This window comes from Notolepis coatsorum (genome assembly GCF_963971535.1).
Source record: "Notolepis coatsorum genome assembly, chromosome: 2".
NCBI lineage: Eukaryota > Metazoa > Chordata > Actinopteri > Aulopiformes > Paralepididae > Notolepis > Notolepis coatsorum.
The window spans coordinates 36,443,898-36,460,596 of NC_140166.1; the positions used below are offsets into that span (position 1 = coordinate 36,443,898).

General features: G+C 43.3%; 1 protein-coding gene across 2 annotated transcripts in view; it reads right to left on the bottom strand.

The window, feature by feature from the left end:
* Nucleotides 1–16,699, bottom strand: part of LOC311248984 (thrombospondin-3b-like) — a 179,724-nt gene that overhangs the window by 17,068 nt on the left and 145,957 nt on the right. For both annotated transcript variants that reach the window (XM_084338228.1, XM_084338227.1), the window contains 5 exons: nucleotides 11,895–12,054; nucleotides 9,894–10,012; nucleotides 2,859–2,911; nucleotides 2,317–2,510; nucleotides 274–452 (listed from right to left, as the gene is read on the bottom strand). In XM_084338228.1, coding sequence (XP_084194354.1) covers nucleotides 274–452; nucleotides 2,317–2,510; nucleotides 2,859–2,911; nucleotides 9,894–10,012; nucleotides 11,895–12,054 — 705 coding nt within the window. The remainder of the gene's footprint in view (nucleotides 1–273; nucleotides 453–2,316; nucleotides 2,511–2,858; nucleotides 2,912–9,893; nucleotides 10,013–11,894; nucleotides 12,055–16,699) is intronic.

Here is a 16,699-nt window from a genome sequence, read left to right on the forward strand (position 1 = left end):
AGTAAGGACACATATCATTGAATCTTTTGACTGCCCTGTACTTTTTGTATGTAGATATCCACACTAGTGGGCTGTGTTGTCATCGTTACTGATTAACCTAGCATACCGTTTTGTTTTTCTCATTGCTTTTATATATATTATACATGCTCGGTCTCACCATGTGTTTGCGATAATGTTGCTAAGGTATGGACATTGAATTGACGTAATGATATATTGATGTTGAAATCATATGCATGAAAATGTTCTGAACAGGTTCAACCCCAAAACACTCACCTTATTGAGCACTATCCAGTTGGGGTCGATTTGAGCGTCTCCCTCGGGGTCTAAGATGACAGTCTGGAATGCTCGGAAGTCAGTCATGGTGACCTCTGCACTCTCTGGACACACGTCCAGCAAGTCTATAACTGAGTCGTTGTCAAAGTCTGTCTCGCACATGTCACCCACACCGTTTCCTGATTGGACAGAGAAGTGAAAATCTGTATGAAACATGTCTTTTTTTTGTATCTCTCTTTCTCAGATTTTTCTCTGTTTTCTCCCGTCCCAATTTAGTCGTTGTGCCAATCCCCCTCCCCCCCTCCCGTACCTGGTTGTTGTGCGCATGTTCTCCTACTGGTCGGTACAAGGGAAGTGAACCCTGAAGTATCCGCACACTTCCTCCGACACGTGCGGCGACAGCCAGTGGCTCTCTTCTCACCTGGCAGCGAGGGCTCTCATTGGTGAAGTGTAACGCGTGGGAGGTCACGCTGCCTTCCTCAAGTCCTGCCTCCGCTGAGCAAGCGCCCAGACCTGACCTGTAGGCGTCGCTGTCCACAATGCCAGTTTCCCACCCACGGCTTCCCTCCCCCTAACCCAGCCAAACGAGTTAGTATAGCGATCAGCCCAAGCAAAGGCAATGCTGACTCCGGGAGTCGAGACCGCAGTCTCTTGCATTGGTGACGAGCGCAATCTCCGCTACGCCACCTGACCGCCTTGTATGAAACATGTCTGGTAGAACTTTCAACAGGCACATAATTGAAAAAAATTATTATAAACAATTATATTTAAAGGTGTCCAAGGGAGTCTTTAGCCACTAGTTGATGAAATTGGCGTTATAGTGCACAGTAGAATACAATGCATAACAATACTATGATATGTGAATACATTTTCCTAATTAAAATAGAAGAGCATTCTCCATTAGATATCAGTTTCAGTCTTTGTTTTTGTGAATGTTCTAGAGAGAGAAATTTAACTTTTCAGTTCAGTTGTCTCTCCAGTTCAGCACCACGGACAGTGTCATTGACCCTTGAAACTGGCTGTGAAAATGGCAGAGGTCCCATAACACCAAATAAAGACACCAGACGTCTCTTTTGGTCTATATCTACCCCTGGTCTATACCTCCCTCGAACTTGTCAAGCTATCTGCTGAATTCTCCCCACTGACCAACCTTTCAATCACAGTAGGGAACGTAGCTGTGGCTCCATTGCCTCAACAACCAGAACCTGCAGATTCTTCCTGAGCAACATGACAAAAGAAGCCACCGACTCCTCCTGCAATCAACAGTCATGTCTTGCCTCAACTATTGCAATGCACTGCTAGCTGGTTTACCAGCTTGTGTCTCCAAGGTGCTTCAACTCCTACAGAACGCAGCGGCTCCCTCCTACCTCCGGTCAATGGTCTCTACCCACACACCCTCAAGACCCCTACACTGAGACCTGCTCCTATTTGGGCTCCTGGGGGAATCATTCAAACAAAGCAGGCAATTCTTTGTCCTGGCTCCACGGTGGTGGAACGAACTTCCCATTGACAGCTGAAACACGGCCAATTTTCCGCTGTTGACTAAAAACACACTTCTTCAATCAATATCTGAAATAATAATAACAACCTTATAAACCTTCTAAAACGAACAATCTTACTGTCTTTTTCTACTATGTCTATACTACTATCTACTATGTACTATGCTACTACTATGCCTATACTACTACCTACTGTGCTACTATGTCTATACTACGATGCACTCAGTGTAGCACTGTTCTGCACTGCTAGACGAACAATACAACTTACCCTTAGCCGACAGAATTGTAGCTTTCCTGCTGATTTGTTGTACACAGCTTTGGATAAAAGCGTCAGCTAAATGACTAAATGTAAAAGTAAAATGCAAATGTCAATCAAGTGAAGGAGTGAAACTTAACACGGACGGGATGTAAACAAAGAAAATGGCGAAAATGGTAGATTATAGAATCACAATAGAAAACTCTGTCTGTTTGGGTTGAAATGTGGATATAAATTGTTTACAAGAAAACTGTGTTGGATATCTGTAACCAGGGTGTGTGTTCATACCGTCAGAGTCTGTCTGGCTGGGGTTGGGCACCAGTCTACAGTTGTCGGGTCCAGGAGGTCCTGTGTCGGGTATGCCATCGTTGTCATCATCGTCATCACACTCGTCTCCAATGCCGTCATTGTCAGAGTCCAGCTGAGAGCTATTGGGGATGGTGGGACAGTTGTCCCTGCTGTCCTGGAGACCGTCACCATCGCTGCAAGCCCATATGGAAGAGGATTATAAGAAAATAATAGTTTCTGCCTTGAGAAAGTTTTATATGAATCATATAGTTTTCTACCTTCAGATATCATTACCTTACTCATTCCCTTATGAAAAAGTATCATGGTATTTTAAAAAGAATATGATGAACATACCATGATATTACCATCGATCTGTATCATGGTTTACATTGGATTATACCATGATATTACCATAGGTATCATGGTATAAATTGGATTATACCATGATATTACCATAATGAGCTTCTCTATATCCCTTTAAGTGCAGTACTGAGGCTTGAAAGGATGATAATGTCAACAACAGTGACCATGCAGTAACTCACATGTCCAGATTGGTGTCACACACATCACCAACCAAGTCATTGTCCACATCCGACTGCGGAGATAAGAGTGGGTTTAGAGGTTAATTCAGTGGTACAGGTCACAGGACTCCAAGCCCACAAAACCCAATGCAGATATAAGGTAGAGCAAAGATGTATTAAACCACTGGATGGTACACATTCCTAGCATTGTCTTAAAAAAAACCTGTAAAATACATTTTGGATTTCAATGGGACTGCCTGGTAAAATAAAGGTAAAATAAATAAATACAATTAGAACAGATATTCTATTGAATAGGAACACTGGTCGATTTCTGTATGTGGATGAGAGCCTTGACATTAAGTGGTTGTAGCTATGGCTGTGGGACATGATCCAATAGACCTTTATACGCCTGAGTCTCCTGAATACGGAGAGACCAGTCCCAAGTCGATCGGCACTTTCTCGGCGGAGCTATAGTCCCTTTTCCGCACCTACTCCTGAACTCTGCATGTGCAGATTGCCCACAGAGTCTCTCTGGATTGTCCAGAGATCTAGGTTTATTGATTGATTGATTGATTGATTGATTGATTGATTGAAAACTTTATTAACAGATTGCAGAATGGGTACAATACAGTACAGCTCAATACACACAATTGTTAAGGGGATGCAGACCAGAGAAAGACTTTCGTCTTGTTTACATCAGGGTCCCCCATTTTCAATTCATCAGGACATATATGACATACATGACATACAGATAGTCAGTACTGCTACATCTATACATTTATGACATACCAGATTTGCAAATACAGTACTGTTTGTGATACAGAAGGAGTCAAGAAAAGGGAGTATATACATTTGACGTAGAAACTGTACATTGGAGGAGGTTGGGTGGGGGGGGTTGGGTACATTGGGATATTGACAACCATACTGGGTAATTTACATTGGAGGTGGTTGGGGGGGGGGGGGGGGGGGGGGGCACACTGTATAAACAAGCAAAACTGTACATTGAGGGGGGGGGGGGGAGGAGACACAGTACAAACAAACAAAATTGTACATTGGACTATTGACAAAACCATACTAGGTAAATGACTGTACATTGGAGGGGGTTGGGTTAGGATATTTACAGGGGCCAGTGTTGAATTGCAGTCTCCCGTAGGTGTCCCTTGAGAGGTTTTGAAAGTGGGTAGTGATCCACATTCCTTTACAGCTTTGGGTAGGGCGTTCCACATTGATGTGGCATAATTGCGAAACGTGTTTAGTCCCTTATTTGAGCCGAATCTGGGTTTAACATGATTTGTGGAGCTCCCTCTGGTGTTGTGATCGTGGTATTCACTGACCTTTGGGAAGTATTTTGACATGTACATGGGTACCTTGGTCGTGTAGTGTATCTTGTAGACCAGGCCCATTGCAAGTTGCTGTACTCTGTCGTCTACTCTAAGCCATCCTAGGTTGTCAAAGTGGGCAGGGGTGAGGTGGGTTCTAGGAGTAAGGTCAAGCAGTAGTCTGACCAGTTTGTTTTGAGATGTTTGTAATTTTGTTTTTAGCGCCTTTGAGGTGCTTTGGTACCATGAGGTGCAAGCATAGTCGTAGTACCCCTGAATGAGTGCTCCTGCCAGAGTCTTCAGGGTATTCTTCAATCTGCGCATGCGGAGTTCGGGATCATGTATCCAGCACCCCCACAGCCGTAGCTACAACCACTTAATGTCAAGGCTCTCATCCACATTCATTAATTTTCTCCCCCACTCTCTCTCCTGTGATTTCAGTATACTGGAAGCATTGCGGTGGTCTATGGTAATTATAATGCCCAGCTCACCAGTAGGTGGCAGCATCAACATGGCCAAAGCAGCACGATGGGTGGGTGAATCTATGGTCATTATAAAGCCCAATTCTTTAGATGATCTATGATGGAACTGTAATAAAAGGGTACATGTTGTCATTTAGAATAAAAAATATTTGACTCTACAATGAAGCTTGTAAATGGCCTCTCGTGGCATAAAAGCTAACAGCAAAAACGTTAAACCACTCTTCAGCTCAAATAGTTGTTTGGCTTTAGCCAAGGGGCAGGAAGCAATAACAGTGTCTCTTGTTGTTTCCCCTGAATGGTGAATAGGGATCTAACCTGCAGCCAGCCCTTTCGGTCTAGAGCAGTGCATTTCAAAGTATGGGTTCCCTGCAGGGGGTAAGGTTGTGAGGGCTGCAGGTGTTTGGGTCACGAGCAGATAATAGTATAACGAATAACCACTAAACTGCTAAGCAGACATTTAAGGAGAAGGGGAAAAGTTTAAAAACTAAACCACATTTACAGGTGGAAGCCTCAAAATGAGGATTTTAAGAAAATAACACTCAATAAAGAGGTATTATAGAAAAACTAAGCCACAAAGGCACCTCCTTATAATGGAGTTCATACAAATAACCTAAATAACAATAAACCTCCACTAAGGGAGTTTATGTGTAGTAGTGGACAAATGACAGTTCAAAAGGAAACAAAAGAAAACAGTCATAAAAAGAAAAGCACTACAATAAAAGGCTCAGCTACTAGAAAATAAAGTGCTAAATAAGCCAGTAGCCTAAAACCAGAATGGCTACAGAGAAAGGCTGAATAGGGCAGAGATCAGCACTACACTTTAATATAGCAAAGCCTGGCCAGAAGGATAGGCAACACAAAAGGAAATGAGAAAGCGACTAACCCTGCGAGATAACTCAGCTACCATAGGCACAGCTGCACAATCAGGTGCAATCAAGCCCACACACATGCCCTACCACGAGGCAATTAACTACAGAGGCCAGTGATTGACAGCTGTCCTGTCCCTCACAGGAAGACGAAATAGACCGCCGTCCCTCACAGGAAGACGAAATAAAGCAAAAACCATGACAAAGGTGGGTTGTGGAATTGGGGATTGTAGGATTCTTATTCAAGTGAAAGGCAGCTTGAGAACAGAATATACTGTACAAGTAATGCTATATTATTTTCACTAACTATTTTGAGCTAAATGGAACTTTTTGTCCTCATCCCTCATCCTGTGACCAGTGTTAATTTTGTCAACTAAAATTATGACGAAAGATGTTCGCCAACGAAGGTTTTTTTCATGACGACAATGAGACGTGACGTCACGTTATTGAAGACCATGTCACGCTAACGTGACTAAATAGTTAATTAAATATCGTTGACCACAACTGAGGACACAAATGTAATTTACAAAAACCAGGACAATTTCTCTTCATGTATGTTGATATTGTTGACTAAAACAAGACGAGACAAAATAATTATAACTTTTCTTAATGCCATCGTCCCGAGTAGAGCAGTGTGACGGGGAGCTCTGGGGCCTTGGCTAAAGTTGGGACTATTCATAACCCAGCTGCAGACCTGCAAGCAAAGTACAGCAAGTTGGCAAAGGAGTATTCCAAGGTAAATCACTTTTTCACCAGTAACGTTACATTGTTTCCATCTAGCTTGCGTTAACTAGTGGCTAACCTAGCTCACGCTAAAGTGGTCACTGATCGACCTCTCGCACATAATTAATGACATAATGCAGACAGCCATACCGGTGACAATGTTTAGCTTTTAGTGCCAAATGATAAGAGTCTGAGGCGGAGTTGCCTGTTCGAGCCCAGCGCTCCACATTGCTTTCAGTTTAGCTGGTCGTTCATACTAATACACATTGGCCGTATTAGGGGGTGGGAAACTGATGGGTGGGGATCGGGCGTTGTGGACAGCGACTCCTACAGGTCGGTTGGTGCGCCTGCGCAGTAGAATCAGGAAGTGTCGGGGGCAGCGTGAGCCTCCCACGCGTTACTCCTCGCCACTGAGAGATCGAGCTGCGCAGGTGAAAAGATGCGACTGCTGTTACCTCAAGTACCGGAGGGGACTTGTGCTATGTATGACTTAGTCCACATTGCAGCCGGCTTGTGGGAGGCAAGAAACAGCATTCGTGACAGGGGAGGGTTGAATTGGATGATACGAAATTGGGATGGGAGAAAATATAGAAAATGGGAGAAAAAGTGGATAAAAAAAGAGTCTGAGGCGGAGTCTACAAAGAGAATGTTGAATATTTATTTTGCATCGAAAATCACAACAGAGCCTCTGCTACTAACTGAAGTTATTGGAGCCTCCTGGAGTGCAACAACATATAACGTCCGTGCGGAATCAATGTCCCAACAACCATTCCGTGGGTGAACTCATTGAGCTTAGTTGTCAATTAATGATACTAATACTAATCTATACAATCACCTGTTGTTGAATAAATACCATTACTTTCTAGTTATTACTAAAAAAAACAGTATATATAAAACAGTAGCTGTAAAAAAGAAAAGAAAAAAAAGTTTTATAATTTATATAATATAATTTTTTATTTAATTTTTTTTAAATGTATGCACTGGTATCGGATCAGTATAACCAGACCTAGACCACCTCTAACTCTAACCCCTAACCAGACCTAGACCACCTCTAAGTTACTCTAACCCCTAAGTTAGGGTTGTGACTTAGAGGTGGTCTAGGTCCGGATAGGGGTTAAGAGTTGGTCTAGCCCTTTACATCCATCTATCTAAATAATAATAATAAATTATAATGAATGCTTAACTACCCCTAAGTTACCCTAACCAGACCTAGACCACCTCTAACTCTAACCACTAACCAGACCTCTTCCATGTGGCACTTTAACACTGACCTCAGAATGTGATTTTATATAATGTTTTTATGCAAGCAGATTGCAATCAATGTACTGTGTACTACTACTAGTACTACTGTGTGTTCTGTTTACTTAGTTTACAGTATCCTGTTGTTATAGAATAAACCGCTGCCAGACACAGCAGAGAGAGAGGACAGACATGACAGAGAGGACAGACACAGCAGAGAGAGGGGACAGACACAGCAGAGAGAGGACAGACATGGCAGAGAGAAAGGAAAGACACAGCAAACAGAAGACAGACAGAGTTCAGCGTTGTCTCGCTGGTCAGAAACAACGTCACCACATCCGTAATGCTCTCTTTGATGCATACATTGGACCATGTCTACACCAACATACTGTAGGAGCAACAATACATTGGACCATGTCTACACCAACATATACTGTAGGAGCAACAATACATTGGACCATGTCTACACCAACATATACTGTAGGAGCAACAATACATTGGACCATGTCTACACCAACATATACTTCCTGTGTATCACTTGTGCCGCCGACTCAGATTCCCCTAGGTTAAAAAATAAATATGCAATTTAAATCAGAAAATGTTCCATGTTGACTATTTCTGACAAGTTTTGCCATTACCTAAAAATAGACAAAAATGTCATCCGTTTTCGTCGACTAAATCTAGACTAAAACAAAAAAGACAAAATTGAGACAAAAACTGACTAAGACTAAAATGCTCAGACATTTAGTTGACTAAAACTGACTAAACGAAAAATAAATGAAGATGACTAAATATGATAAACGAAAAAGGAGCACTTGACACATGACTAAGACTAAAACTAAAATGAAAATAGCTGCCAAAGGGCGGCTACGTGGCGTAGTGGGCAAGGCGCTCGCCACGAATGACGGAGACGCTGGGCTTGCCTGTTCGAGCCCAGTGCTCCACATTGCTTTCAGTTTAGCTGGTCGTTCATACTAATACACATTGGCCGTATTAGGGGGTGGGAAACTGATGGGTGGGGATCGGGCGTTGTGGACAGCGACTCCTACAGGTCGGTTGGTGCGCCTGCGCAGTAGAATCAGGAAGTGTCGGGGGCAGCGTGAGCCTCCCACGCGTTACTCCTCGCCACTGAGAGATCGAGCTGCGCAGGTGAAAAGATACGACTGCTGTTACCTCAAGTACCGGAGGGGACTTGTGCTATGTATGACTTAGTCCACATTGCAGCCGGCTTGTGGGAGGCAAGAAACAGCGTTCGTGACAGGGGAGGGTTGAATTGGATGATACGAAATTGGGATGGGAGAAAATATAGAAAATGGGAGAAAAAGTGGATAAAAAAAAAAAAATGAAAATAGCTGCCAAAATTAACACTGCCTGTGACCCACCTGATGGGGAGCCATAGTTTAAAACCCACTGGTCAAGACTAGAGGAGCCTAACCTAAGCATGGCCCACAACGACAACAGGGAACAAGACTATTTTGAATGTTTTAGTTTTTGTTAACTTTTTTAGTTTCAGTATTAATTAAATAAATCTTTTATAATAATATGGGTATTTGTCAGGGGCAAGATTTTAGAAGTTCAGAATAGGTATTGTACAATACAAACATTGATGAAGGCAGTCATGCATACACTAACTAAAATACATTTAGTCACACCTTGTTTTAGTTTTTAGTTTTAGTTAACTATAATAACCTTGCTAGGAGGCTGATATTTTGCACTGATCAAGTGCGAGCGTGTGTGTGTGTGTGCATGTGAAAACACTGACACGGTTGCAGCTATTGCGGATCTGCGCTTGTTTTCATGCATTATTTATTTGGATGGTGATTAATCATTTCAATGAGCAGACGACATCATGAGTCTGTAGTTACGTTAGTGTTTTCCGCCTGTTTTGACTATTTCATTTTTATAGCAAAGCTTTCACATGGAAGTGAACGGGCACTTTGGCATCTTCCAGCCCCATCAACCAGTGTGAAGAAGGGCTCATCCTCGTCTAATCAGACAATCACACATCGCCGCAAGTCGGTGCATTGGTGTGGACGGACCATTTGTGTGACATCATGCTGGGAACTTTTAAACCCCTCTCCAATTCCTCCATGTCTTCCACTGTGATCGATTGGCCACCACAGCATGGAGAGGGGTTGCATTACTGCAGAAGTTGACTCCAGTTCTCATGGAACGCCGCTCAGTTTTTTTTGGGTAACCCCAATTGGTAACAATTGAGCCCAATGCAACCACCCCCATTAAAAAAAAGCAGCTACCCCCATTCAAAAGAAGCAACTACCCCCATTAAAGAAAACAGCTACCCCCATTTAAAAGAAGGGGAACCTGTCTGATTAGATGTGAATGAGACCTAAGGCAGTGTCTGTATGGTCCTTTCTCACTCTGGTCTGGTCACATAATGTCATTGCTTTAAAGAGTTTGTCTCCTGACCTGCATGGGGTCGTTGACATCAGGACAGCTGTCACAAGCGTCCCCGACACCATCTCCATCACGGTCCGCCTGCATGGGGTTGGGCACTTTGGGGCAGTTGTCCAGCATGTTGGGAATGCCTGGAGGGGAGGGTTAGGAATAGTAATAACTTAAGCTATTCTTACACTATTCACTACTCAAGTTCCATCACGTTTCTTTTTTTTTATCTACTTTTTCTCCCCATTTTTCTACCCTCCCCTGTCTCGAACGTTGTTAGGCCATGCCTCCCACAAGCCGGCTGCAATGTGGACGAAGCCTTGCATCACGTGTCCCCTCCGGTACTCGAGGAGGCAGCCGTCGCATCTTTTCACCTGCACAGCGCGATCTCTCAGCGGCGAGGGTCTGCGTGGGAGGGACACGCCGCCCTCGTCACTTCCTGATTCTACTGTGCAGGTGCACCAACCGACCTGTAGGAATTGCTGTCCACAACGTCCGATCCCCACCCACCAGCTTCCCACCCCATAATATTGCCAATTGTATTAGTATGAACGACCAGCCAAGCTGGTAGCAACGCCGAGAGCTGGGCTCGAACCCAGCATCTCCTGCGTTGGTGGCGAGCGCCTTGCCCACTGCGCCACCTAGCCGCCCCGTTCCATCACATTTCTATGACTATTCAATTACATTCTGTTTATCACAAGTTGCAAGTGAACAACGTCCCAATTAAACCATATTTGTAATAGTCTGTGGCTCCTTTTCTTTTTTTTGGAATAGATTATTTAAATGACCCATGTCTTGTTTTGACAAGCTACCACTGTCAATATCTGTTTTATTGATTAATTATACATTTGAAAGAATGCAGGTCTGTCCCATTGTACCAATCAATGGGATATATTGCATGTTGGCTATAACCAGCATTCTTTCAAATGTATAATTAATCAATAAAACAGATATTTAACAAATAAGAAATACAAATGCCACAGAAGGCATTAAATAATAATTATTTTCAATCATTTCACAATAATTGCATAATTGTGTTTGAATATCTGAGTAATTAAGTAATTATATATTTGTCCAAAATAGCTGGTTCAGATATGGTTAATCCAGCTGCCCTGTGATCAGATGAATCCATATTATAAATTCTCTGACATTAAATGCGTAATTTTGTATCGTACAAATATTGTCATATTTATTTAAATTATGATTCATTAATTCTAAGGAGGCCTGTAGAGTTGACATGAAGGAATCACTATGATTCCTCCAAAATAAAGCCGAATCCAACCTTAGGGACGGTTGGGGAATCCCAAAATCTAAGATGTCTTAAATGGCCCTAAGAGCAAATTTTTTGTCTCAAGTCCGTTGGAGAATGAGACCCATTGTTATGAAACAGAATAAGAAATCTGTTCTCAACTAACTTGTTAATAAAAGATAAATAAATAACTAAGTAGGGTTAGTAGCTTCTGTCTTATTGTGTAGGTACTGAGGGTAGTAGGGATAGTAGCTTCTGTCTGATTGTGTAGGTACTGAGGGTAGTAGGGTTAGTAGCTTCTGTCTGATTGTGTAGGTAGTGGTACTGATGGTAGTAGGGTTATTAGCTTCTGTTTGATTGTGTAGGTAGGTACTGAGGGTAGTAGGGTTAGTAGCTTCTGTCTGATTGTATAGGTACTGAGGGTAGTAGGGATAGTAGCTTCTGTCTGATTGTGTAGGTACTGAGGGTAGTAGGGATAGTAGCTTCTGTCTGTGTAGGTACTGATGGTAGTAGGGTTAGTAGCTTCTGTCTGATTGTGTAGGTAGGTACTGAGGGTAATAGGGTTAGTAGCTTCTGTCTGATTGTGTAGGTAGGTACTGAGGGTAATAGGGTTAGTAGCTTCTGTCTGATTGTGTAGGTACTGAGGGTAGTAGGGATAGTAGCTTCTGTCTGATTGTGTAGGTACTGAGGGTAGTAGGTTTAGTAGATTCTGTCTGATTGTGGTACTGAGGGATTTCAGACACAGCTAAAGTCAACATCTGGAATGCCTGTCTTACCGTCCCCGTCAATGTCAGTGTCACAGGTGTCCCCCACACCGTTGCCGTCTGTGTCCTTCTGGCTGCCATTGGGGACGTTGGGACAGTTGTCACATGCATCACCGTATGAGTCTGTGTCTGAGTTCTGTTGGTCTCTGTTGGGGACGAGACGGCAGTTGTCCTGCAGAGACAGACAAGACCATAACATGCCAATGAGAACCAAAATATGGCTATATTAGAGATAATTATAAATAACTACTTTATAACTAAACTATATTAAACATAATTGAACATCAGCTCTCGGATAGCCAAATGGGTTTTCGCAAAGGAAAAGGAACAAGAGATGCAATCTGCCAACTCAGAATCATTGGTGAAAAATCGATAGACCAACAGAAGAAGCTGTATATTTGCTTCATCGATTTCACGAAGGCCTTCGACAGAGTTGAACATACAACATTGATGAGAACAATGGAAGAATTCAAAATACCAGTTTCTGACCGAAGAATAATTGCCAACTTATACTGGAGGCAGAAGGCTAATGTTAGAATAGGAAAGGAGAAATCAAGAGACTTCCCGGTGGAGAAGGGTGTAAGACAAGGATGCATCTTGTCCCCTGTACTCTTTAATATGTACAGTGAATCACTGATGAAAAAAGGTCTGAGAGGAGGGAAAGGAGTAAAACTTGGCGAAGAGAACATCACCAATATAAGATACGCGGATGACACTGCTATAGTCTGTAACTGTCAAGAAGATCTACAGGACATGATGAATAAGCTGAATGTCGAATGCAAAAACTATGGAATGTCACTAAACGCAAAGAAAACTAAAGTAATGATCATTGAAAAAACACCAGGAACTGTTTGTAAAATACAGGTGGATGGAGAAAAACTTGAACAAGTGAAGGAGTACATGTACCTTGGAAGCTGGATCAGTGAAGGTGGAAGAGCTAACATGGACATTAAGAGAAGAACCGGAATTGCAAAGGGCGCATTCTGGAACCATAAAGAATTATTGAGAAGAAACATAAGTTGGAAAACGAAGACCAGGATTTTGGAAACGTATGTTATGTCAGTCTTTTCATACGGAGCAGAAGCATGGACGCTGAATGAAGAGGCAAAGAGGATGATAGACTCTTTTGAAATGTGGACACTGAGGAAGATGCTGAAGATAACATGGAAGGATAAGATCAAGAATGAGGAGGTACTGAGAAGAGCGGATATGCAAGGGGGACAGCTGCTGGAGAGGTTGAAAAAGAGAAAGATGGAGTTGTGCGGGCATGTTCTGAGAGGATCCAGCGGGGAGATGTTCAAGAAGGTGGTGATGGGGAAGGTGGATGGAAAGAGAGGAAGTGGAAGACCAAGAAGAGGCTGGGTAGACGATGTCTGTGATTGGAGTGGAGTGAGAGGCGGAGTCACGGAGTTGGAGAGAAGAAGTGGGGACAGAATGGGTTGGAGAGTGATAGGCAACCTTCGGAACGAAGAAGCCACCTAATGATGATGAACTAAACTATAACTATGAAATGCAGTTATGCTTAGACAAGTTCAGAGCCTGACACAGGTGCTAAAATTAAACATTATTGTGTGTCTAGAGATGGTGTCGTGGGTTGGAGGTGGTCAGGCTCACATTGTAATCAGATTTCTACATAGCTTACAGCAGTGATTCTCAAAGATTTTAATATCGAGGACCCCCAAATCTATACAGGCCAGGGATCCCCATCTGACAAGATATTTATTATTAGATATGATTTCGTTTGTAGATATATACTGTATTCTTTCTTCTTTGAGCTACTGAATCAACTAGTCACGTGGTTCTCAACCATTTTACACCAAGTACCACCTGAGAACGCAGCTGGCTCTCCAAGTACCACCATATGACCGGCGTTAAAATACAGTCTATTCAGCTATGCACAGTTCACGCAGGAGGCAAATGTATGTCTCTCTCTCTCTCTCTCTCTCTCTCTCTCTCTCTCTCTCTCCTCTCTCTCTCTCTCTCTCTCTCTCTCTCTCTCTCTCTCTCTCTCTCTCTCTCTCTCTCTCTCTCTCTCTCTCTCTCTCTCTCTCTCTCTCTCTCTCTCTCTCTCTCTCTCTCTCTCTCTGCATGCTGGGAATGAGATTGGAGAGATTGGAGGTGTAGTGAGTTTTTTTCTATCTTTATTCTGTCTATTTGTTAATTTGTTTATGGGATATTGTATTATAGTGTTGTGTTGGGTTGCTGTTGTTTTTGGTGTGTATAGGGTTAAGTGGGAGTGTTTTGTTGTTTGGCAGTCGCATCGGCCAGGCTGGTTTGCTGGCTGACGTCAGACGCCAGTATGGAGTTTGCCAAAATGAGCAGGAAGCATGGTGTAAAGATTAATGCTTCTAATGTGTCCGTAGAGGATTGCGGCTTGGCAATAGGTAAAGTCGTTGGACATAAAAGTGTGAAATCAGCCGCGAGGATGAACGGTGGAGTTGTTATTTTTCTAGACTGTCTTGAGAAGGTGCACTCGGTTGTTGAATCAGGAATAAATATCGAGGATGTATTTATTAAAGTGGAGCCTCTCTCCACACCAGGCAGAAGGATTAATATAAATAACATCCCGCCGTTCATAAGTGACGAAGTACTGATAAATCAACTTGCAAGATATGGGAGGATAATTTCCCCGATAAGAAAACTGTCATCTGGATGCAAATCTCCGTTGTTAAAACATGTTGTGTCAAGGGGAGCTCCAGTAGCTCACCGCATATCTCAGCGCTATTTCTGCGTCGGGGAAAACCGTGCTGCGTCACGGATCTGGTGGACTCCGAGTTCGATTCCCGGACCCGTCGTCATTTGCCAGAATGTCTTCCCCTGATCTATATCCCGTTTCACCCTGTATCTGTCGGTCATACTTGACCAGAAAAGCGATAAACGCTAAAAAAAAAAAAAAAAAAAAAAAAAAAAAAAAACATGTTGTGTCACATAGACGCCAAGTTTTAATGATTCTCGAGAACAACAGAGAAGAGATTGATTTGGTTTTAAATTAAGAGTTGATGATTTTGATTACGTCGTTTTTGTGAACTCTGGAAACTCAAAATGTTTCAAATGCGGGGAAGAGGGACATTTAATCCGAGACTGTGTGAGGGAAGAGGGAGAGGCGCACAATCTCAGCCTGCGCGCAGTGCAGCAGGGACAGTGATCCCAGTCGAAGCTGCGCGTAGTGCAGGTGTAGAGAAGGGAGAACTCGGAGTGTGGCAGTGCAGAGCTGAGAGCAGTGACAACAACAGTGTCCCGCTGCAGACCGTCAGCACTGTCGGTAGTGATCCTTTGCGGGCTGTCGGCAGTGTAGACGGTGTCCCGCTGCAGACCGTCAGCAATGTAAACAGTGGCCCTTTGCAGACCGTCAGTAGCGCAGCAGATAGTATCCAGATGCAGGGCCACAGAACCGGTGTAGCAGGTACGGAGCAGAGCCTTGGTACAGAGGAGGGAGGAGTGAGGAAGCTGCCCCCCCCTCGACTAGTGGCGACTGTGGGGTAACAGGGGGTGGTGCGGGTGGTGCAGGTACAGAGGAGGGAGGGGTGGGAGACGCTGTTCCCCCTCAACCAGTGGTTGTGTAGGTAAGGAGGTGGGAATCAGAGATGCTGCCCCCCCTTCAACAAGTGGCGAGGTAAAAGGGGAGAGCAGAGTTTTTTTTGTCCCCCCAAGCCCAACACCGCGTCAGGGTAAAAAAAGGAATAAAAGAAATATGACAAGTGAAGTAATAGGGGAAAATTTGAATGTGGTGGACAATGTACACAGTCAGACAGTGGATGGCGTGGTGGGAAGTGATGAGGGGTGGGCTCTCAGGATAAGGAAGGAGTGACAAGTTTGGTCAAAGAGAGTCAGGAGGGTGTAGAAGACACAGGTTCCTCTCAGTCCAGCATGGACGAGGATGAGGTTGAAAAGCAATGGGGTGAGATTGAAAAACAATGGGGGGATGACATCTCAAGTGTTGAGGAAGATGAGTTCCCAAATGCTTCTCAAGTGTCTGATTCACAACGGAAAAAATGTTATGCAGTCAGGCAGATACAGAAGTTCCTGCACACAACAAAAATTTTGAGAAGTGTCAAAGTGGAAGATTTTTTTGAAGATTTAGAGATGTTTATTTTTTCAGCAAGGACTCAAATGAGGTTGAAGAACAATGGGGGGTACACTTCCCAGGAAGTTTTTAGACTGAGAAAAATTGTGCAGAAGCTCAGAAAACTGGATAATATAATGTTACCATGATAATGGAGCTTCTGATGTGTGGAGCCCGGCTGGACATTCGGGAAGGGAGTAGATCTGGGCTTGGACAGTGTCTGCAAGCAGTTGGGACAATGACACTGAAAGATGTTGTGAATGTAGCCGGGTCAGAGGAAGTGGCTTCTTTATTGGGGCTGAGGACGGCCTGTCACAACAGGGTCTGTCTGGACGATTGGACTGAAGCGCAGAGCGTCGGGGAACAATACCTGTTGCAGGATTATTTCGGTGGAACGAAAGGTCCTGATGAAGGGGATCTTTTTTTTCATGAGCTGGATAAGAAAAGACACAAATGGACTGACTGGACCCTTTTGGGTTGCTCATATGTTGTTCTTGATGACATATTATGTGTTGAATGGAAGTATGGATACTTGTTTTGTTTGGGTGGAGCTTCAATGTTTTTTTGTTGTGTTGCAGAAGGACAGGTGTATTTTAGCATTTTTTTTATTGTGAGATCTCATGTGGTTTTAAGTGTGATGGGGACACATGTTGCCCGATATAATGTGTAGTTAGTTGTTTAATTGTATTGACATACACATTGTAATGAGAATTATGTAAATAAATGTTTTTCCAAAATCTCTCTCTCTCTCTCT